Source organism: Fusarium oxysporum, chromosome 12, assembly GCF_000149955.1.
Source record: "Fusarium oxysporum f. sp. lycopersici 4287 chromosome 12, whole genome shotgun sequence".
Taxonomy (NCBI): Eukaryota; Fungi; Ascomycota; class Sordariomycetes; order Hypocreales; family Nectriaceae; genus Fusarium; species Fusarium oxysporum.
In genome coordinates, this window is record NC_030997.1 from 1,001,865 (window position 1) to 1,021,282 (window position 19,418).

A 19,418-nucleotide genomic window follows, 5' to 3' on the forward strand; every position below is an offset into this window, starting at 1 on the left:
GAGTCAGTGTTGTTTTGCGTCAGCTTGCAAAGGCAAGGAATAGTTTTGCTTGATTAATAGTTCAGTCTTGATACAGAGAGGCCTTTGTTCATGCGATATTCTTAATGGAGTCGAGAACTCCATGCTTCGAGGAGCTCCTTTACACGCAAAGTTTACACCCTCGTTCCTGTTGCCATCCTCTTGTAACTCGCCTCAGTCTTCTCACGGATCCTCTTCCCCCAGATCATCATTGGAACATGAAGAAATGCCATAGCCAATGCCCATAACCCCATGACAATCGTCATATTCTGCAGGCCTTGAGCATCAAGCCATGGAACAAGGGCGAACGAAATGGCAATGCTGAAGGCATTGCGCATAAAGGCGACCCCGATAAATGCTTCTCCGGTGATCTGGTCAGTGTTAGATTACTTGCTCTTTGCGAGACTGTGTGACTACATACCGCTTGATAGCTGTCGATGGTCACGCAAAGCGCAACATCACTCAAACCACCAAGGCCGAAACCGAAGATGGCGCTACCAATGCTGGGGTACATCCAATGCATGCCCTATTGCTGTTAATTACTAGTCGCAATAAAGGTGAATCTCTGCATACCTTTGCTGTAGTGATACCGAACATGATAAAACCACCGCTCATACAAACTGCTGGGAAGTGGTTCAGCTGAAGTCGCATTTCCGGTTCGTAATACCCGTAGTTCTTTCGTGTGAACCAAAGAATAGCTCGATCGGAAATTGCACCGTAGGCTGAGCCCAAAATACAGCCAATAAATACTCCTAGGCTCATATTCCCAACCCCAACGGTACCGAAATTGTACGGTGGCTGTGTGAAAACAATAGAGATGATTGACGCCTGAGCGGAGATCCAACAGAGGCAAAAGGCATACGTAAGGGCTGTGTACATGACGGCTGGGAAGCGGAACAAGATAACGACAGCGGTCCGTACAACGCCAAGTAAGCTTTCGTCGGTTTTTGTGACCAGTCGCATGCGTTGACGCCATGTGAGAAGCGGTATATCCGAGTTGATCCGATGTAATGGGGCATTCGATGTTTCCAGTGTGATACATGTGCTCATCTCGCCACTCTGTATTTCCGAGATGTTGTCCTTCTTCGTGGCTGGGATAGGAGCTGGGACCTCGGAGGACAGTTGCTGAGCTTCGAGACGCGGTATGTACTTGCTCTCCTCGAAGAAGAAACAGAAGTAGAGTAAAAGAGCGCTGTCAACTGCGGTAGTGATCCAATAGCAGCGCCTCCAGTTTCCATCCGCGGCCATGTATCCTGCAATTACGGGGCTCAGAAAGCTCTGCTACGCATCAGTAACGATTCCCCTGTCGGTATAGTTCTCGACTTACACCAATCATGACCATCACCATATATAGACCATTTGCACTACCACGTTGATGGACGAAATACAAATCGGCAATCTGTCCTCGGTCAGTGTGATCCTTCTCAATGCATTATTCCCATACCGTCATCTCGACAATGCTCTCGTTGGTCGCACTAGCGAGTCCAAAGATCAACTGTGATACATATAATTCTGTCAGGGTCTTCATGCGCGCCGACCAGATGGCCATGGCAAAGATGATGGCTGTTGTAAGCAGGTACATCGACCGACGGCCATACTTCACCGCCGGAGGAATGAATAGGATACAACCAACAGTGGTTCCGACATAGTTGAGGGCGTTCGCGTTGTTGAGTTGACCGTAAGACCATCCAAATTCCTGATTCCAGAGGACCCAGAAGATAAGCGGCAAGGAAGTCCTGTCAACATTAGTGGCTCGTCGCTTTGTCGAAAGGCCTGGTAGCTCACTGGGTAAAGATGATGGCCGTGACTGCGAGAATGGGAACAAAGTTCATAGACTTGCGAGCACGCGACCAGTTCTAGCCAAGTCAGTCAAGTCAGTCGCATCGTATTTGGCGCATCCATACCAAAGGATCGTTGGGGTCGTCAGTCGGCATCGGTTGCTTCACCAATTGAGGCGTTTCGGCAAGACCATCCTCTACCATAAATATGAGCTTGTAGACGAAGCATCAGTATCTGTATACTCACCACCAATGAGCCGGACCGTACCCGGCGGTGTCGTGAACTCTGGAGGAGCTGGTGCTACTTTTCTGGGCATGCTGAAAACGTGAAGAGTATTGCGAGAGAGATGTCTCTTGGGTGGGTTGAGCCGTGGACTTATGTGACTTCATATCAGCAACTGATCCAGGGGTTTTATGTAGGCGTTTATCTCTGTATTGGGATGGCTAGTTGTGATACCTTCTGCGAGTCAAGATAGCATAGCCAGATGATCGATGCCTTGGGGCTCCGCCTACCTTATACGGTTAGTCTTATCGCTCAAGTCTGTCCAAGCAGCCGGGTTCATTGTCCGAAATGCGGGGGATGCGGGGAGCAATTGAGGATTAAGGTTGAGTAACTTGGTGAAATACGGCAATATTCTTGACCAGTATCGAATTTTGACCGTTCTCTACTTCGGCACATATCGTAATTCAATGCAAGTTTTCTCTACCGAGTGGTCAACTCGGTGAATAATATGTCATTGAGTTGGCCTGGCCAATTGTTTATCTGCCTACGTAAACATCTTCAACCTTCTGTCCAAGAAAGTTGGTCAATCGCCAGCAATCTATCACAGCAGCCCCTCCAAATGACTGCAAAGCTCCGATGGCCACGATACCATTCATCCAATTGTACGGGCTATTCCCTGCTGCTTCAAAAGTGATATGAGTAAAGTATTCCACCTCATCCTGCGTATAATCCACGTCAATTGAGTCTGGTTGGGAGAACTCGATACCCGGTCCAGGTCGGAACAGCCCTCGAGCCTGTACAAAGATATGATGCCCGTCATTTGTTTTAATCGTGTACCTCGCATCTAGCTTGTAGTAAATCTATTCCTGTTTGTCAACACAGAATGCAGCGATGCATGCCGTAAACGCGCATACCTTCTTGGAATGAACTTGTTCTGCCCAATCAGCACCACTGTTCTCGACAAGGGTTCCCTCTATACCTGGTCCTTTTACAGTACCAGACTCAATACCTGCAATTGACCTCGTGATACCTGTGCCTTGTATGTTTTCGATATCGTAGCCATTTGTTGGATGCATCTTGGCAACAAGGCGATACACAAACTCCAACCCTGGAGCCCTCATTGCTGGCATGTCGGGGTAAAACTGGTTACCGGGGCTCGGCTGGGGGATAGATTGAGATGGCTGCGACATTGCTTCAACTGATGGAACAAGAGAAGTCTATTGGATGGCTGGATGCCTTTTAGTGCTATCTCTAAACCGTCGGATCTGTTAACCTTGTTTATATAACTACGCGTTTCTTACACAATGATGCTTGAGATCTTCAAGCCTCTCATTGTGACATGTAGGGCAATCAATCCCGCGCGGCACTGCATGCTTTACTGGGTGTAGCGCAGACTTATTGTTGATCGTTACCGCTTTAAGTAGCCGGTGCCGCGCAAATCGAGGGTCCAGACCTTGTCTCTGGTTTCTGCACTAAACGAGACAGGGACGGGTTTCACGGGTTCCGACAATGCGATAGCCCGCGTGTTCATCGTTCGTAGTTTGTGAGAGAAAAAGTACAGATAAGACAGGCACAGAGTAGTCACCATCCCTCCTGGCATCGGTATTCCGGGTCATCATGTCAAAACTGACAAAGAGTTCGTGTAAAGTCCAGATGAGGCCACTTGGCCTGGGTTTGTTCGTCGGTCTCTCTCCCAGTCTCCTCAACTAACTATCTCCAGACTATGGCTCAATCAAGACTGCTGCTGAGATCATCAGCCTTTCTTTCGCCTCAGATCCCTTGATCCGTTGGCTCTCGCGTGACCGCTCTGGTCCTGGCTGGGAGACTTTGACACCTACCCTACAGCAATGGCAAGAGGCACGCCTGCGCGAGTATGCAACTCTCCCCTGTAAAAATTCTTTCTTGGCACGCACTGTTAGTGCCGTGTTAGGAGCGGGATTTTCTGCAGGCCACGCGACCACACAAAACTGCGGGGATGCTATCGGCTCCCTAACAGCAGTTTTCAGAGAAGGAATTTTGGAGAGTTCGCCTTCTCTGACAACACCTTTGTCGGATCTAATGGCGGCACCTCAGAACCAGAACGCCTTAGATATCGGAGGACGATGCCCATGGCATCGGTAGCGACATCCTCCCGATCAACGACGCCGATTGCGATGGGTTTTTCTCCTTTGAAGGCAAGCCGCACCGTCGGCCTCTGATTCCTTCCCGAGGTTTTTCCCTGCCGCCGCGACAGTCGACTACGAGCTACAACTTGGTTACTGGAGATTGTGGACTGCGTCGGCAGATGTAGTGATGCGCGAGAGAATTCTGGTCGGTGGAAAAAGTTCGACAATAGATTGCCCCCGAACCCGCTGACGGGTGACGGGCTTGAGAAATACAGCACCTTTTGTGCCATTGGTATGCTGGATGGTGAAGGAAGCGGGGTTTCCCTGTACCTAGCTAGCTCAGCACGTCTTTTGCTCCAGTAGGAGATCTGGCTTCGTTACAGCCACCCAGACGAAAAATATACAAACAAAAACAAACAAACAAACTGCGCGAGTATGCAGTCCGTGGAATCGCCATGGAAGCCGTTACAATGGATGATACTCATAGAAGCGTTGGATCTTGCTTTTTGTTTCCCCCCAGGCCAGAGTATCGATGGCTGAACCCACTCTGGTGGCCGTCATATTTGCGAGTCTTATGGGACGAGTGGTGGGTCCAACCAACTGAACCATTCTGTCTAGAAAAGGTGATACAACTTGCACAAGTCAATAATAGCAGATCTAACAAGCCCTCACAGAGGATCGGAATCATGATGGAGTCTCATAACGATTTCGAGGAGAGGATCAAGAAGAAATACCCACCAAATTCTCTATACTACCTCGAGATTGCTGCGGTCAGACCTGATACGCAGGGAATGGGAGTTGGGAAAACGATCATGCAATGGGTGGTGCAGAAGATAGGAGACTATCCATGCTATATTGAGTGTACAGACAGGAACAATGTCGCGTTTTACGTCAAGTATGGCTTTGAGGTTGTCGAAGAGAAGAAATTGGTGGATGAGGAGGACGCGATGCCACCAACGACTTTGTTTTACATGATTAGAGATACATTAGCACTCAAGAAGTAGTTTGAAAGTCGATATATAACGACAAGTTCTCTGAGGCTTTGTTTGTTTCTTATTTTAATGGTTGCACGTATCTTTGAAGTGACTTCTGAGAGGTGAAAGTTATGTAGAATATGTACCGCTTATGTATATGTTATGCGTACGCTAAGCGGCTTCGAGTTAGTACATCCCTTATCATTTCGATGTTATCGTTATCGCTCTCCTTGATACGCGTATCTCGGCGCTAGTCTATTTCAGGTCTCTGCGATTCCTGATCTTGATCTTTCGACTCGTGGCGACGAGCTATCTCGGCCCGAGGCATCACCCCTCACGTCAATCAAGACATTGGCAAAGACTTGATAACAATGGATGTCATCCTTTTGTCATAAGCTACGTTATAACCACATAATAATTAATCCACTTCGTGTTGTAACCCCCTCCTGTCACGCGTTTGGTTTGACATCTATGAGCTCACGGTCGCGACGCGGGTAAGTAACTTGACCATAACAACGACGATATCTCAAACTAAGAGCCTCCAGTTGCTGGACTTGTAAAAGAAGACACAAGAAATGTGACGAGAAACGACCCGTCTGTGATAGATGTGTCCAAGCGGGCATGACCTGCGAGGGTTACAAAACACGATTGACATGGGGCTCTTCAGACACTGCAAGCTCAGCAGGGGGCGGTATAGTCTTGAAACCAATTCGTCCACCACGCCAGAAGAGTAAATCTCTGCGTAATAGAAGGGTAAGCCCCGCCGTTGAGACCGTGGGAGACCCGCTGGTGGACTTGCCCGACTTTTCGTCAATGCAGTCGCCAGATGAACTGGATCTGCTTTGCTTGCAATTCGAATCATTATCAGAAGGTTTACCAGACGAGGAAGTCTCACAGAAGCTTATGAACACTTGTAAGTAGACACAATGATACTTCACGATCGATCATCTAACTAGGGTATAGTTACTACCATCGGATACCAGACGCTCACAGGTCGTGCCGGACATGATACCACGTTTAAATCTGACATTTTACCACTTTGTGAAGATAGTATCTGTCTAAAGCACGCTTGCTTAGCGTATCAGGCAAGCCTTGATGTTGATACCAGTCATTTGACACCTCTCTACATGCAATCGGCTCTTTCAAACTATCTCAATGACTTGGAAAATCCAAGCATGTTGTGCCAGGATGTCACTTTGGCAACGGGGGTCTTATTATGCAGCGTTAGCGTAAGTCGAAATCTCACATTCGTACCAGAGCTATACTAATACTCGCAGATAAACTCACTATATATCTGGTCACCCCTGCTGAAAGGTCTTCACGGAGTCCTCCAAGCACGTGAGCTGTTGAATGATCCACAGAGACCCCCCGTGGCAAACCATCTCCTTGAAGCTGTCGGGCTATTAGATATACCGTTCTTCACCCTGAACAGGATTACACCGTCACTGGAAATATGGAAATCCTATGTCCAACCACACAAACACTCCGGTATTGAACAAGTGTCAGGGATACCTTATAGTCTGATGAATTTGCTAGCGAACATGGACTCTACCACCATCGAACAAGATCTGTTGCAGTGGCCCGGAGAACTTGGCGATGAGTTCGCACAGATCCACCTCTGGGAAGCGTTTCGACTCGCCGGTATTCTTCACAGCCGCTGTCTGGCTGACCATCCCCAAGATCAAACAAATCCACCGACAGCCAAGGTTAGCACCGAAATATTACGCATGAAGGTATTTGCATCGATTCAAGCGATCATCGGAATCGGAACGTTCAACTTTCGACTCTCACTCGCCAGGGCCATATTATACCCTCTTTTCATAGCTGGCATTTTAGCCGAGAATGCCCAAGAACAGCAGCTGACCCGTGTGGCCTTCCAATACATAATGCAAAAGGGACAAGAGGGAACGGAGCAGATAATATTGGATATTGTGGCAAAAGTTTGGAAGAATGGAAAAGGTGGCAACGAAGCGTCTAAGTTGATGATAGCTACTGAGGCTACGGGGGAGCTGAATGCTGAGATTCATCTCTACTAAAGATTCGTAATTAGAGCGCCTCAGAGCCTAAACCCAATGATGCATTCATATCTGCACGGGCTCAACATACCTTGATGAATAACAGCAAAAGTCACAAAGATCAGGATGCTAGAGTGAAGAATGCGGAGATCATATCGAGCTGCCCCTTTGGTATCAGCTAAGCTAAGACTGCTTCCTTGATTCCGATAGCATCAGCGACTACTGGTTCGGCCTTGATATCCTCACTAAACTGACGAGGTCTGTCCTCAAAAGTCCCCATCTTATCCCTCTTACAGGCAAGATTGTCAATAGCCAGTATGAGCTCTTCCAGCACACCCATATCAAGAATCTTCTGCATACGAGAATACTTTCGCACATTCTCATCCTCAACTTCCGTAACGACTTTGCTAGTCTCGTCTGGTCCAAACCTCATCCATTGATCACCATCGGCGACTCGAGGCCATGGATCTTTGCCGTAGGAGTAATCGATAAAGCTACCAGCCATAGTTCTTGCAAGCTTTTGCTGGCCTGGAGTCAGTCTCTCGTCGAAATTGAGAAAGACATATAGTAGATCGAGTGCGTGGTAGGCTTGACCCTTGTATATGCTATCATGAGTGCACACCTGGTCGAAGTGATAACCAAAGGTTTGCGGAATATCTGAACGGTGAACAGCGATCCAGTTGTGGATTTTGAAGACTGAATCGCCTGTCATGTCTTCGAGGGCTTTCAGAAGCTCCTCTTTCGAGAGATCAGGAGTGACGCCATAGAGATCAAGGATCTCATCAGTAGCCTTTTCACTCAAGAACTTATTCATGCCAGTTCTCCAAGAGTCAAAGGTCTCCTCAGCAAGATCCTCAGTGAAAATCATCGCCTCGTCAGTGGTATCTCCAACCATGTAGCTCTTAAGCCACGCCGGAGGTGAAGTGATACCGTTGGCGGTAGGTTTCGTCTTGTGAAAAACACCATCGTCGCATGGATTGCCCGTGGCGTTGAGGAGGCCCTCCACTGGGATCGTTGCAGCAGCGACGACAGCCTCAGGGACGTTTCGAAGCTGATCGAGAGCAGAAGGTGAGTCCGCATCAATACCAAGGTATCTCAACAAAGCGCGGTAATGCTTTTCGTGGTGCTCCAATGGCCAAGTCTGGACGGTGTTCAAATGACCAGACATGGCGATGGCGCGATGGAAGGGCGCCGGATTCTTAGCAGCGATGTGGTGAGACACGCTCATCCCTCCAGCAGATTCGCCGTAGATAGTGACGTTGTCGGGATCACCGCCAAAAGAGGCTATGTATCGATTCACCCAATGCAAAGCAACCTGCTGATCGTAAAGACCAAAGTTCCCTACGCCTTCAAGACCATCGCGCTCTATATCTTGCTTGATTGCGGCCGATGCGAGAAAGCCACCGAGGCCGACACGATAGTTGAGGTTGACTGTGACAACTGGAGTGTTGCGGGCTGCAGCAAAGGTCGTCAAGTTGACGCAATCGAACACGCCCTTATTGGCACCGCCAAAAAGAAAAGATCCGCCATGGATATACACCATAACGGGCAATTTCGCACCAGAGTCAGAGCCCAGTGTTGGTGTTGTGATGTTCATGACAAGGCAATTGAGTTCATCTTCAATTGGCTCTTCAAAATGGGGCGCAATGTCAACTGGGATAAGGATATCTTCAGGTATATTGTACTCCGGCGGGTTTGGTGCGCTGGGTCTGTAAGCAGATTCAGCAATCATTACATAGCAGCGAACTTTGATCTTAATTACCCCAGCTTTGTCCCATCGTGAAAATCGTCAGGCCACGAAGTCCTGAGTTGTGAGCGTGTCCAACGCTTGGAGAGCGATGCGTAAGGAATGCCACTGAATTGGTGGATGTTGTTAGGGAAGCTCAGGCCCTTCACAACACCAAGCCCCTGAACGCTAAGCTCTGTAGTGCCGATCGGAGTTTTGCTGGCAGGCATGTTGACCAAGTTGTCGAGGAAAGCTTGTTGAATAGAGAAGAGATACTAGAAAATGAGGCTCTTTGGTAGAAAAACGTCTATACAGTCCCTAGGCAGTTTTTATAAGCTTGATAACAATGAATTTTACCCTCAAACACTTCAATTACAGAGGGGCAATTGTCGCATTGGAGATGCAGGTGAACGCTTGGTGATCCACTAACTCGATTAAGCAGGTTGAGGAGCGTCCAAACCCCGCAAACGCCCCTCAACATGATGATAATCTTTCTTAGGTATGGTAGAATATCGGTATGGGCGACTTTCGTCGTTGAAACGAACCCCTCAAGTTGCTCGGAGGCGGGGTTTGTAGATTGTGTTATTCGGATCCCGAGATTACCGTCTCAGAGACCGAGGGTTCCGTATGGGAGGACACGGCACTACTTGCGACGAGGCGTCTAGACGCAGGACCACGAACAAGATAACATTATGACTTGGAAGGACAAATAGAATTAAGGCTCGTTTATACGACAATCGGGGACGGTGAAGGTCAATGTACTGGATAAACTGCCTTATACAAGACGACGTTACCATTCTTATTTTGCTGAAGATGTTGACGGGAGAAACATTCCAGCTGAGCATGAATAGCGGTCCAAAATTATAAAGGATTTTCGCTTCGCTTCTAGAAAAATATACTACAATTCACAGAATAATAATGATTGATAGCGAAACCTACAATTATGCTCAACTGAAGAGTTTCACCTGACTGAGGCCATCTATTCGAGCTGAGACCATGGAGCCACCAATCGGGTCATTGCAGGGGCTCCATGGACGATCTAGACCCAATGAAGCATGCCTATGCGAGGGGGGATGATCCCGATCCTTTTCAGGGATCATGTCAAGCAATAGATAAGGGAAAGACCATATCGAGGCAATAGAATACACAATAATCTTAATCGCTGACTATATCTCAAGAGCTGTATCGTTCAGTTTCCGGCTTCACATTGAGTAGGAACATCATCTTCTGACCCATCTTGTAACACCAATGAGCAAGGCTTACCCCGCGCGTTACATTCCAATTGATACCGGGACTTGAGAATACAACAAACACTCATTCGTGTTCAAAAATGACTGGAAACGGTAAGCCTATGGCCCTCTCTCTATCTCATATAGTTTGCTCTGACTCACTGTATTAGGATTCATCCAAGATGTCGTGAAGCTCATCACCGTTCAGTCGGGGCTACCGAGTACAAACCCAACGGCACCGACCTGGCAGACTCCACCGCATCCAGACGTAGCAAACGCACAGTCCCATGCCTTGCCCTCAGAAACCGATATCGTCATCATTGGTTCTGGAATCACCGGTATCGGCGCCGCACACAGTCTCTTGAACCATCCGAAAGGAACTGGTCTCAGGGTGACTATGCTTGAGGCCCGCACGGCCGTAAGCGGAGCGACTGGGCGAAATGGAGGACATCTTGTCTCTGACAGCGATTCTTTGTTTCCAGCTCTTGTCGACACAATTGGCGTTGAGCGTGCGATAGAGACTGTGCGGTTTAGCGAGGCGAACATCCGTCGCCTAAAAGAGCTTATCGCCCAGTTGAATCCGGAGGATAGAGAGGCCGTGGAATTTCGCGAGGTGACATCAGCAACATCGTATACTGATCAAACTTCATTTCGAGGCGCTATTGAAGAAGTCAAGCAACTACTCAAAGCGGTGCCTGACAGTGAGATCAAGTTCAAGGTATACAACAGGGAGGAGGCGGCCAAGGTAGATTGAGTAACACTCCTTCATGCGCCAACTGCTGACTGCTTATCGCAGATCTTCAACTTCACAAATGTTGTCGGCGCAGTTGCACAAACAGGAGTCGCAGCCTTGTGGCCATATCGGCTTCTGACTGCAGTTTTAGCGTCTATAAGAGAAGAGTTCTCAGGCCGCTTCACCCTCGAGACGATGACGCCCGTTCTCTCGGTACAGTTGCAGGACGATGCGATGAAGTACCCATACCTAGTGCGTACATCAAGAGGATCCATTCGAGCTAAAAACATCATTCATTGCACTAATGGCTACTCAAGCAATCTGATTCCTGGCCTCGTTGGCAATCTATATCCACTACGCGGGACTATGTCTACGCAGAACCTTGGGCCAGCCTTTCCACGAGCTGGTCACGAGATGTCTTGGTCCCAGGTTTCTCTTGGCACATACGACGCAAAGACTGGACACATTCATTTGGGCTTATACTACGCTCAACAGAATGCAAAGACCAGGGTTATGTTCCTCGGTGGCGAGTCCCAGAGCCTTCGTGGTCTTCTCACAAGCGATGACTCGAATGTTGCAGATGATGCTCGCCAAACCCTAACTTCTGCAGCCCCAAAGATCTGGAAGGATGCAGCTCCCGCAAAGGCAAGTAATATCTGGTCCGGAATAATGGGGTTCACGGCAGATGGTATGCCGATTGTGGGAAAGCTTCCGCATAACCTCACGGGACGAAGTGGAAGTGGAGAGTGGATTGCTGCGGGGTTTAATGGGCATGGGATGGATAAGTGCTGGCTTACTGGCGAAGCTATCGCAAGGATGGTGCTTGGGGAGACAGATCTACCTGGATTTCCCAAAGCATACCTGTTGAGTGACGATCGGATGAAGAGTTGGTCACCTGAGGGAGCTGCTGAAACTCTGATGGATCATATCATGGTGGGAAGCCAGGCTTCGACAAGCCATCTTTAGTGTTCCCCGTGTGCTTTTCAGCTTAGCATAGCTATTTTCAACGGGCTCATGAGTATAGCAATTCGCATTATCAGGCGTCCCATGTTTTGAGTAGCCTTTAAAGGCTTGGAAACACCAATCAAAACCGGGCATGGTGATACTGACATTTTCAAGATGAACAACCGGCTAGTAACCACGAAAGACCGTTAGAGAAGTTGGTGGACCCCGTTCTACTCAGCCAGCGGCTACGATAAATACGCACCATAGATCAGATCCAGTTCAACCAGTCAGGGGTTACAATACACGATCTGAGTCTGCGTCTCGGAACTGTTGAATAAGGTAACAAGCTTGTTTCTCAGCCGGCCTCGCCTGAACGGCGGCACGTAGCTTCATCACCCCATTCAAAGCTCTTGGTGTCGGACTAAAACATCCGGCTTCGGTCTCGATCATAAAGAGGGCTTTTCATCGCTATTTTGGCTCTTGAGCTGGACCTATGCCGGCTTTTTTGTGATCCACTCACTCTTCCAGACACTTGAGCAAGTTAATATGGTCAGCCGCTCCACGCTTCAGCCTCGAAGGCTATCACATAACAGAACTTCGATGACCAATGGTATTCAGTTTCTATGAAACTTGAGGAACGGCGGCTATTTATACACTAAAATAGCAGGCCATCCTTGGGAATCCCAGCCAGCCTCGTGGTCACCCGCCTCTGGAATGTAGTGGTCATTTTGTCTCGAGAAACAGGCGCTATCGAAAGTCTCAAGCCACAGCCGACTTGGGACCTGCAGTTGAACATGAGATTGATAACAAGCTTCTGACTGTGAAAAACAGCGAATGCGGCATTGCTAAGTGACTTGTCGACGAGTGCCAATACTACAGTATGTTGTTGTGAAGTTGAAGACACTTCTTTGGGGCATTGTGATACTGGTCTAAGTATTTATCGACGGCTTTCAGCGGCCAACAGATGCCATTTGAGGCAATGTAATGGTTCGGAACGTATGCAGGTTGTCCTTGCTGGTCTAGGCCATGGCCTACGGAAAGAACAGGACCTATCCCAAACGTCTGACTCTGCAGACCAGAGATCGTAGAGCAAGCCACTCGAGATCCACTAGGGGTTCGGCCAGCCAGAGACGTGAATCGGTAGACTAACGCAAGGGGAACCGGCGCAGCGTGCATTAGATAGACATTGTGCAGTCGACCTCACAAGGCGGTCTATCGACAGGTGGAATAGATTCATCAGATGCACTATTGAAGTTAGCGTTATGACTGATTTTCTTAACTTTTCATCTCAATGGGCTGCAAGTTATGAGATATGAGCTGCTGCGGTGTTTGGCATGAGCAAAGCCGTTTTAGAACAAGATTCGAACACCGAGGCTCAAGAACCTTTACCTGGGAGCAGTCCAAAAACGAGCTTTGGTGACATTTAAGCGGTTTCCAATACAATTGATTCAGGCCTTTGTACTTTACCGAGATGTCACAGAAGAATGCCATTGTCATAGCCGGGGCAACTGTATAAAAGGACACAATGCCATGTTCTCCCTCCCTTATCCCTCGCATTGTCATTCGGCTCCACGTGCCCCCCCAACCCTTCAAAAAAGTGAAACAAACAGCGTCCCTTTTTCTGTCTATTGATTTCAGAGTTCAAATCCATATCATTTTATTCCGGAAAGGGAATTCAGCTGCGAACTAGCATGCCCAAAGAAAAATAGTCACCCACAGCGCTGGAATTCGGGGTCCTCTAACACAAATCCAGCCACATCCAGACCAGCCACTGTTCGTTTTGAGGGAGCATTTTCGGATCTAGGGTCAATAGCTAAAAATTAAGCATGCTCAGGAACGGCCAGGGACGGGTGGGGAATCGCATGTTGATCGCAATCAGCTACGGCGGTGCGCCATCTCGTTTGCACTATTCGCAGGCGAGCTTGGGCTGAGGAGAAGTCCCAGTGACGGGTTTAATATTAAATATGTAGAGCAGTATTTAAGGGCGGGTATATATGACCCGCCGTTGATCCTCCAGAATTCCTTCCAAGAAAGTACAATCATCACCTTCTGACTTCTCTTCTTCATCATGGTGAATTTCAAGAATATCGCCCTTGCAGTAAGCGTCCTTCTTGGATGCGGACTTGCTGCCCCTGCACCTGCTGCCCCAGCTGCTGAGGCCGGCGCTATCATCCCAGGCAGTTACATCATCACCTTGAAGCCTGAGGTCGATGCTGTCATGGCCAAGGCCCATTTAAAATGGGTCAAAGGCGTTCACAAGAGAAGTCTCACCAAGCGCGAGACCGAAGTTGGTGTCGAAAAGACTTATGACAGCAAGTCTGGCTTCCAGGGATATGCTGGATCATTCGACACAGAGACGATCAAGGAGATCAAGAAGAGCCCAGATGTAAGTCGAGCCTTGGCCGTCCGTCGCCAGTACCTAGATGAACAAACAAGCTAACTAGTCCGTCAAGGTCCTGGCTGTTGAGCCCAACCGTGTATGGAAGCTCAATCGCATCAAGAGCAAGCGAAGCCTCGAGAAGAGAGATGAGATCACGCAGAAGAAGTCCACCTGGGGTCTCGGCACGATTTCTCATCGCAAGAAGGGTTACAAGGAGTACATCTATGATGACTACGCTGGCACTGACATGTATGCCTATGTCATTGACGGCGGTGTCCGAGTGACTCACAATGAGTTCGGTGGCCGTGCAAAGGCTGCCTGGACCAACTGGAAGGGCAACAACAAGGACGATGATGGCCACGGAACCCACGTTGCTGGTACCATTGCTGGTAAGACCTATGGCGTTGCAAAAAAGGCCAATATCCTCGCCCTCAAGGTCTTCAACGGCGATGAATCTGACACATCTATCGTCCTTGACGCTTTTAACTGGGCCGTCAACGATATCATCAAGAAAGATCGCACATGGAGAGCCGTTATCAACATGTCTCTCGGCGGCGAAAAGTCCACCGCCTTCAACAAAGCTGTTGACACTGCATCCAAGAAGGGTGTCGTCACAGTTGTCGCATCCGGTAACGATGCTATAGATGCCGCTAAGGAGTCGCCTGGTTCTGCCTCGACCGCAATCACTGTTGGGGCAATTGACTCCAACTGGGCTGTCGCTGACTTCTCCAACTGGGGAAAGACTGTTGATATTCTGGCCCCTGGAGTAGGTATTACTTCTGCTGGTCACAAGTCCAACACATACACATTTACTGAAGATGGAACTTCAATGGCCGCTCCTCATGTTGCTGGATTGGTCTTGTATGCGATGAGTGTGGAGGAGGTCGAGGGAGTTGCTGATATTACGGCGTGGCTGAAGGAACTGGCGACTCCCAAGAAGATTTCTGGAAACCTTCGTGGAGCGCCTAATCTGATTGCAAATAACGGTAATGGGGTTCAGTAGAATAGTCGCGCAATCAAATTTGTATGTGCTGTAAATTATTGAAAACAGGTCGATTGTCGACGGTCAATTTTACTCTTATTCTTCAATGCCCTCGTGGTTTACGGCTCGCTCGGCGACGTTCAACTTGTCGGATCCAGGGTATCTTGAATCTTGCTCACCTTTGGGCAGTTCTTTAGATTGAGAGTTAGTAAAGGAATCCTGGAAAGCAGAAGACCTTGCTCACAAGTGAGATCAATACTTGTGTAGGTTTAGGGTGATTATTAGATGAAGTTAGCATCTTTTTTGGCTAGCTATTTTTAACCCGCAGTCCAATCATCCTAGGTCGTCTGGCACCTGGAAGAGCAATTGAGTTGAGCATCAATTACGTGTCATCCAGAGATCTATCCCGAAGATACCGATTATATTAAAAATGACTCTCTAATTAGTAATCGCCGTGCCTTGCGACTAATCATTCTTCGTAAGTCGGACAATATCGCTCTCCGCGGGCCTCTAAACCCTCGCGTCGGATTGATGGACATAATTCAGATCGACCGGATGTAACGGTAAATTGATATCTACCGGCATGCACAGACTGCAAATCCCGCGTCCACGGATATAACGGACACGTCTTATGATAGTCGTATTGTTCCCCTGTCACCCAACACAGCCTCTCTTTTGCCTCAGGCGGAAAAGATGGCAGCCTTCGCTTTCATATCACCAGCTCTCGATTGGCTCGGCTCTGTGTGATTTTCGCGTATTTGCTCAACGAGGCTGCCCCGCGGAAAGCTCCCGGTTATAAAGAAATTGGTAGCTCGCGTGGGAACAAGCACTACCAAGCCACTAAGATGACGATCCAGTGTCCGAGCACCTGGAATGTTGCCCCAAACTTCCTCCAATAGGTTTAATCGGCACCGCCACGCCGTAACACTTTGCCTTTTGCGTCTAGTACATCAATATTGGCGTCACAACCGAACGTGCCGCGCTACTGGGGGAATAAGCAGCCAGTGTCGTAATCAGTGCTGAGTGAATTGATAAAACCCCCTCTTTGACCACGAATTCGTAGCACTATCATCGCTTCAGAGGCCTCATTCAAGAGAGACTGCAATACAATGGCTAGCGAACCTACAGAAACGCCTGGGCTGACTCTGCCGCCCGCTCCAACGCCGGCTTGGGAGGTCTTACAGAACCTCCAGCAGGGCCAAGAGGTCCGAAACTTGCACGAAGAGTTCGAACATAATGGCTGACTTGAGTGACCAGAATCAAGATCCAGAGCATGATGATGCCGAAACTGACGAGGGCTTTGATGGCCACAGTGATTCAGACCTGGACTCTGCTCTGGGATCCAACGTGGCGGACTCGACCTATTCCTTGAGCTCAAGTATTTTCGAGTACCGAACCCTGCATGGCAGGACCTATCATTCAGATAGAGGTACAGCCCAGTATTGGTATGAGTACTTCCGTTCAACATGAGACGGTTCTAACAAGCCCCAGGGCATCCAATGATGATCAGGCCAGCCAATCTCTGGACATTGCGTAAGTGAACGCACTGTGAAAATATGATGAGGGCGTCTAACAATAGTTAGACATCATTTTACTCTACTTCTGCTGGAAGATAAACTACATCTGGCACCTCTCAAGCCTGATATCCAGGTTAGATTCATTGGTCCTGCCGTATCAGATTTCATTTGCTGATAATGGTTTTGACAGAGGGTGCTTGATATTGGGACGGGAACAGGTAAGACGCCCCGGTATTGACTCAATCATCTGTTTCTAACGATGTTATAGCTATCTGGGCCATGTAAGTAACGAGTGGATTGGAAATTGAATGAGACTGATCACGATAAAGTGACTTTGCCGACGAACATCCTCATGTCGAGGTCGTGGGCACTGAGATCAGCCCTATTCAGCCAACCTGGATGCCATCAAATCTACAGCTGTAAGCTCCCCTTACTGCCAATAATAGCACCGAAGCTCACCCTTAGGTAGCGAAATCGAGGACTGCAACGACACCTGGACCTTCCGACCCGACTCCTTTGACTTCGTCCATATGAGATTCATGCTGGGAAGCATTACAGACTGGACTGCCACTTTCCGCGAAGCGTTCACAGCTTGTGCCCCGGGCGGCTGGGTCGAAAGCTACGAAGTCTCATCTACTATGGAAAGTGACGACAATTCTATTCCAGATGGAAGCGCTATGAAACGCTGGGGTGAAGTATTCGAAGAAGGCGGCCAACGTGCAGGAAGAAGCTTTGCTATCATCCGAGAAGATGTGCAGAGGAAGTCGATGGAAGAAGCGGGATTTGTCAACATCCACGTCGTCGACCTCAAGGTAACTTCATACTCCATGTCAATTTTCTGGATCAGCCTAACAGTTTCGCAACAGGCGCCAATGGGAGGCTGGCATACAGAAGAACGACTCAAGCAGGTTGGACATTATATGCAGGCAGCTCTGGAGCGAGATTATGAGGGGTATCTTCTGTTCCTGGCGTGCGAGCTTTTGGGATGGACTGAGGATCAGGTCAGAGCTCTGTGCACTCAGCTCCGACGAGAGATCCGATCAGGTCAACATCATCCGTACTTCAGACAAAGGATTGTGTACGGTCAGAAGCCTGAAGTTTGATTCGAAGCAAGTGGCACTTCAGTAACTCAATATAGGATATTGCTTAGGAGGACCAGACCGCTGCAGATAGAATTAGTTAAATTTAGGACGCCTTTAGATTAGTCATTTTGGCACGATAAAGGTCCTAAGGTTTCTTGCCTCCCCTCGACAGGGCCCAACATTGGTCATGCGGCATCTCCGTAAATTTGTAAAGTAGCAAGTGACCTTGAATCTCAGATTCCATGGACTTGTAAGTAGGTACGGTGAGATTATTGATCAACTTCAACCTCATAACTTAATACTACAGGCATAAGAGATCCCCATATAGTCCTTGAAACCTCATAGACGTGAGGCCTATATAAGTGAAGTACGCATAGCTGTAGTTGATAGGCAGAAAATAGTAAAATGGTATCGAGAAGCCTCGTGGCCGTTGATAGTCCTTACCTGATGGACCTTGAGGCTCGAGAGGAAAAGTCCAAAACCCAAATGCAGTTTGAAGTTCGCTATGAAGCTGCTTTGGGGTCCCATTTGAAAATTGCCATGGCCCGTCAGGGGGCGACATTGTTCCTTTGTCAAAATACTCTTGCCACCTTTCACCTTCGTCCTTGAGATACTTCATAGCACCCGCTCTATCGGTAATAAATGGCGATTCAAATCCGTCGGTTGCATATGCAAATCTGAAGACACATGGTGTTGTCGGTCTTAGCCGTTGAAACCCGTTCATCCAATCCTGAACGACTCGCCCAGAATCAGAGAAGGTAATAATGCAGATACTATTGGGTATATCGTCCTCGATAGGACGTGGGTCTTGCTGCCGTGAAAAGCTACCAGTCGCCCCCGCAACAGGAAGTGAACGGGGATACCTCAATGGGAACTGGCGGCCGAGGCAGCAGCTGAAATACTTGGCGAAAGCCATGTTTAGCCTATCCCATTTAGTGTAATGCATAAAGGTGGCATGCTGAAGTCGGCCAATAACTTGGCGAAGCTGGTCTGTTGAAGCGGCAAGTTCATAAAAGCGACCAAATGAGAGACTACTCCTGAGTCCAAAAGATACAATACTAGTCCTGCCTTTTCGCGGTCATGGTGTCAAATACCATTCGAAAAGGTTGTAAAATAATCCAATCCGTGAATCTTCAGAGCGTCCAGCTCAGGGTTGACCCAAAACGTTCCCGGTGCGTGTCACTGAGACCCCTTGGCAGAGTAGCAAGGAAGATGCACCCTGTAGAACCGACAAGCGCTTGCACGAGATTCGGCACTGGCGCCGAAAATAGCCTTACGCCTTGGAGGATTGATGAGTACTAATTTGTACTGTTGATTAACAGGAGGGTGGCGAGCGGATGACTCTCCAGAGGATGGCGTGGAAGACTCCATGATGAAGATGAAAGATGAAATGAAATGAATGCAGCTCCGGCAAATGAGGTGGAAAATGGTTCTTATATATGTTGCAACTGAAAGTGTATCGGTAACTCAAAACTTTGTCAATTACCATCAGGAACCTTTCGTTGATCGAACTTTGTAATACTATACTTTCAGAGGCCGATGTATTATTTGCGGCTGTACATGTAACTCAAGACATTTTCTTCTGCACATGGACCATTATTCGTCTATGGCTTTCTATCGTTTATCGCATAAGCGGCGATACACTTGATTGATGGATTGAGTATTAGACTACGCAAGATGACACTTGTAATTCAAGACACGGCTAAGAGAC

The 19,418-nt window shown here is 48.3% G+C and overlaps 9 protein-coding genes across 11 annotated transcripts; 5 read left to right on the top strand and 4 right to left on the bottom strand.

Annotated features, from left to right (window-relative positions):
- Nucleotides 1–16: 16 nt before the first annotated feature.
- On the bottom strand, nucleotides 17–2,249 carry FOXG_13458 (uncharacterized protein). Its single transcript, XM_018393442.1, has 8 exons — nucleotides 2,044–2,249; nucleotides 1,923–1,993; nucleotides 1,804–1,874; nucleotides 1,463–1,754; nucleotides 1,346–1,417; nucleotides 592–1,296; nucleotides 440–544; nucleotides 17–389 (listed from the first exon to the last, which is right to left on the bottom strand). Exons 1-8 carry the CDS (start codon nucleotides 2,111–2,113, stop codon nucleotides 153–155), a joined length of 1,623 nt encoding a protein of 540 aa, XP_018252704.1. The 5' UTR covers nucleotides 2,114–2,249; the 3' UTR covers nucleotides 17–152.
- A 280-nt stretch (nucleotides 2,250–2,529) lies between these two features.
- FOXG_13459 (uncharacterized protein) lies at nucleotides 2,530–3,209 on the bottom strand (the record flags this gene model as incomplete). Its single annotated transcript, XM_018393443.1, has 2 exons — nucleotides 2,530–2,879; nucleotides 2,934–3,209. The coding sequence occupies 2 exons, from the start codon at nucleotides 3,207–3,209 to the stop codon at nucleotides 2,556–2,558; spliced, it is 600 nt and encodes a 199-aa protein (XP_018252705.1). The 3' UTR covers nucleotides 2,530–2,555.
- Nucleotides 3,210–3,506: 297 nt separating this feature from the next.
- FOXG_13460 (uncharacterized protein) lies at nucleotides 3,507–5,128 on the top strand (the record flags this gene model as incomplete). The annotated part of the gene is made up of 4 exons (XM_018393444.1): nucleotides 3,507–3,691; nucleotides 3,740–3,907; nucleotides 4,566–4,747; nucleotides 4,799–5,128. The coding sequence occupies exons 1-4, from the start codon at nucleotides 3,637–3,639 to the stop codon at nucleotides 5,126–5,128; spliced, it is 735 nt and encodes a 244-aa protein (XP_018252706.1). The 5' UTR covers nucleotides 3,507–3,636.
- A 260-nt stretch (nucleotides 5,129–5,388) lies between these two features.
- On the top strand, nucleotides 5,389–8,169 carry FOXG_21168 (uncharacterized protein). Of its 2 annotated transcripts, XM_018401496.1 has the most exons (4): nucleotides 5,389–5,592; nucleotides 5,644–6,011; nucleotides 6,062–6,327; nucleotides 6,376–8,169. In XM_018401496.1, the coding sequence occupies exons 1-4, from the start codon at nucleotides 5,474–5,476 to the stop codon at nucleotides 7,132–7,134; spliced, it is 1,512 nt and encodes a 503-aa protein (XP_018252707.1). In that variant the 5' UTR covers nucleotides 5,389–5,473; the 3' UTR covers nucleotides 7,135–8,169. The 2 variants fall into 2 exon arrangements, with proteins under 2 accessions (XP_018252707.1, XP_018252708.1); XM_018401497.1 differs by having other exon boundaries at nucleotides 5,389–6,011.
- On the bottom strand, nucleotides 7,292–9,177 carry FOXG_13461 (uncharacterized protein; the record flags this gene model as incomplete). The annotated part of the gene is made up of 2 exons (XM_018393445.1): nucleotides 8,876–9,177; nucleotides 7,292–8,822 (listed from the first exon to the last, which is right to left on the bottom strand). Exons 1-2 carry the CDS (start codon nucleotides 9,067–9,069, stop codon nucleotides 7,292–7,294), a joined length of 1,725 nt encoding a protein of 574 aa, XP_018252709.1. The 5' UTR covers nucleotides 9,070–9,177.
- Nucleotides 9,178–9,931: 754 nt separating this feature from the next.
- Nucleotides 9,932–11,951, top strand: FOXG_13462 (uncharacterized protein). The gene is made up of 3 exons (XM_018393446.1): nucleotides 9,932–10,182; nucleotides 10,239–10,813; nucleotides 10,865–11,951. The coding sequence occupies exons 1-3, from the start codon at nucleotides 10,170–10,172 to the stop codon at nucleotides 11,765–11,767; spliced, it is 1,491 nt and encodes a 496-aa protein (XP_018252710.1). The 5' UTR covers nucleotides 9,932–10,169; the 3' UTR covers nucleotides 11,768–11,951.
- Nucleotides 11,952–13,814: 1,863 nt separating this feature from the next.
- On the top strand, nucleotides 13,815–15,213 carry FOXG_13463 (subtilisin; the record flags this gene model as incomplete). The annotated part of the gene is made up of 2 exons (XM_018393447.1): nucleotides 13,815–14,132; nucleotides 14,200–15,213. The coding sequence occupies 2 exons, from the start codon at nucleotides 13,815–13,817 to the stop codon at nucleotides 15,127–15,129; spliced, it is 1,248 nt and encodes a 415-aa protein (XP_018252711.1). The 3' UTR covers nucleotides 15,130–15,213.
- Nucleotides 15,214–16,118: 905 nt separating this feature from the next.
- On the top strand, nucleotides 16,119–17,882 carry FOXG_13464 (uncharacterized protein; the record flags this gene model as incomplete). Of its 2 annotated transcripts, XM_018393449.1 has the most annotated exons (9): nucleotides 16,119–16,313; nucleotides 16,366–16,553; nucleotides 16,600–16,641; nucleotides 16,692–16,758; nucleotides 16,816–16,843; nucleotides 16,894–16,906; nucleotides 16,955–17,044; nucleotides 17,095–17,437; nucleotides 17,492–17,882. In XM_018393449.1, the coding sequence occupies exons 1-9, from the start codon at nucleotides 16,218–16,220 to the stop codon at nucleotides 17,726–17,728; spliced, it is 1,104 nt and encodes a 367-aa protein (XP_018252713.1). In that variant the 5' UTR covers nucleotides 16,119–16,217. The 2 variants fall into 2 exon arrangements, with proteins under 2 accessions (XP_018252713.1, XP_018252712.1); XM_018393448.1 differs by having other exon boundaries at nucleotides 16,180–16,313; nucleotides 17,095–17,728.
- A 126-nt stretch (nucleotides 17,883–18,008) lies between these two features.
- Nucleotides 18,009–18,623, bottom strand: FOXG_13465 (uncharacterized protein; the record flags this gene model as incomplete). Its single annotated transcript, XM_018393450.1, has 2 exons — nucleotides 18,009–18,061; nucleotides 18,152–18,623. 2 exons carry the CDS (start codon nucleotides 18,621–18,623, stop codon nucleotides 18,009–18,011), a joined length of 525 nt encoding a protein of 174 aa, XP_018252714.1.
- Nucleotides 18,624–19,418: the final 795 nt, after the last annotated feature.

Excerpts from the sequence above, each read along its gene's own strand:
- FOXG_13458 (XM_018393442.1), bottom strand. The coding sequence starts at position 2,113 with ATGCCCAGAAAAGTAGCACCAGCTCCTCCAGAGTTCACGACACCGCCG. Across the intron at positions 1,755-1,803 it reads ACGGCCATCATCTTTACCCA|GACTTCCTTGCCGCTTATCT; the intron begins GTGAGCTACCAG and ends TAATGTTGACAG. Across the intron at positions 390-439 it reads CCATCGACAGCTATCAAGCG|ATCACCGGAGAAGCATTTAT; the intron begins GTATGTAGTCAC and ends AACACTGACCAG.
- FOXG_21168 (XM_018401496.1), top strand. The coding sequence starts at position 5,474 with ATGTCATCCTTTTGTCATAAGCTACGTTATAACCACATAATAATTAAT. Across the intron at positions 5,593-5,643 it reads AGCTCACGGTCGCGACGCGG|TTGCTGGACTTGTAAAAGAA; the intron begins GTAAGTAACTTG and ends AAGAGCCTCCAG. Across the intron at positions 6,328-6,375 it reads TCTTATTATGCAGCGTTAGC|ATAAACTCACTATATATCTG; the intron begins GTAAGTCGAAAT and ends TAATACTCGCAG.
- FOXG_13462 (XM_018393446.1), top strand. Across the intron at positions 10,814-10,864 it reads ACAGGGAGGAGGCGGCCAAG|ATCTTCAACTTCACAAATGT; the intron begins GTAGATTGAGTA and ends TGCTTATCGCAG.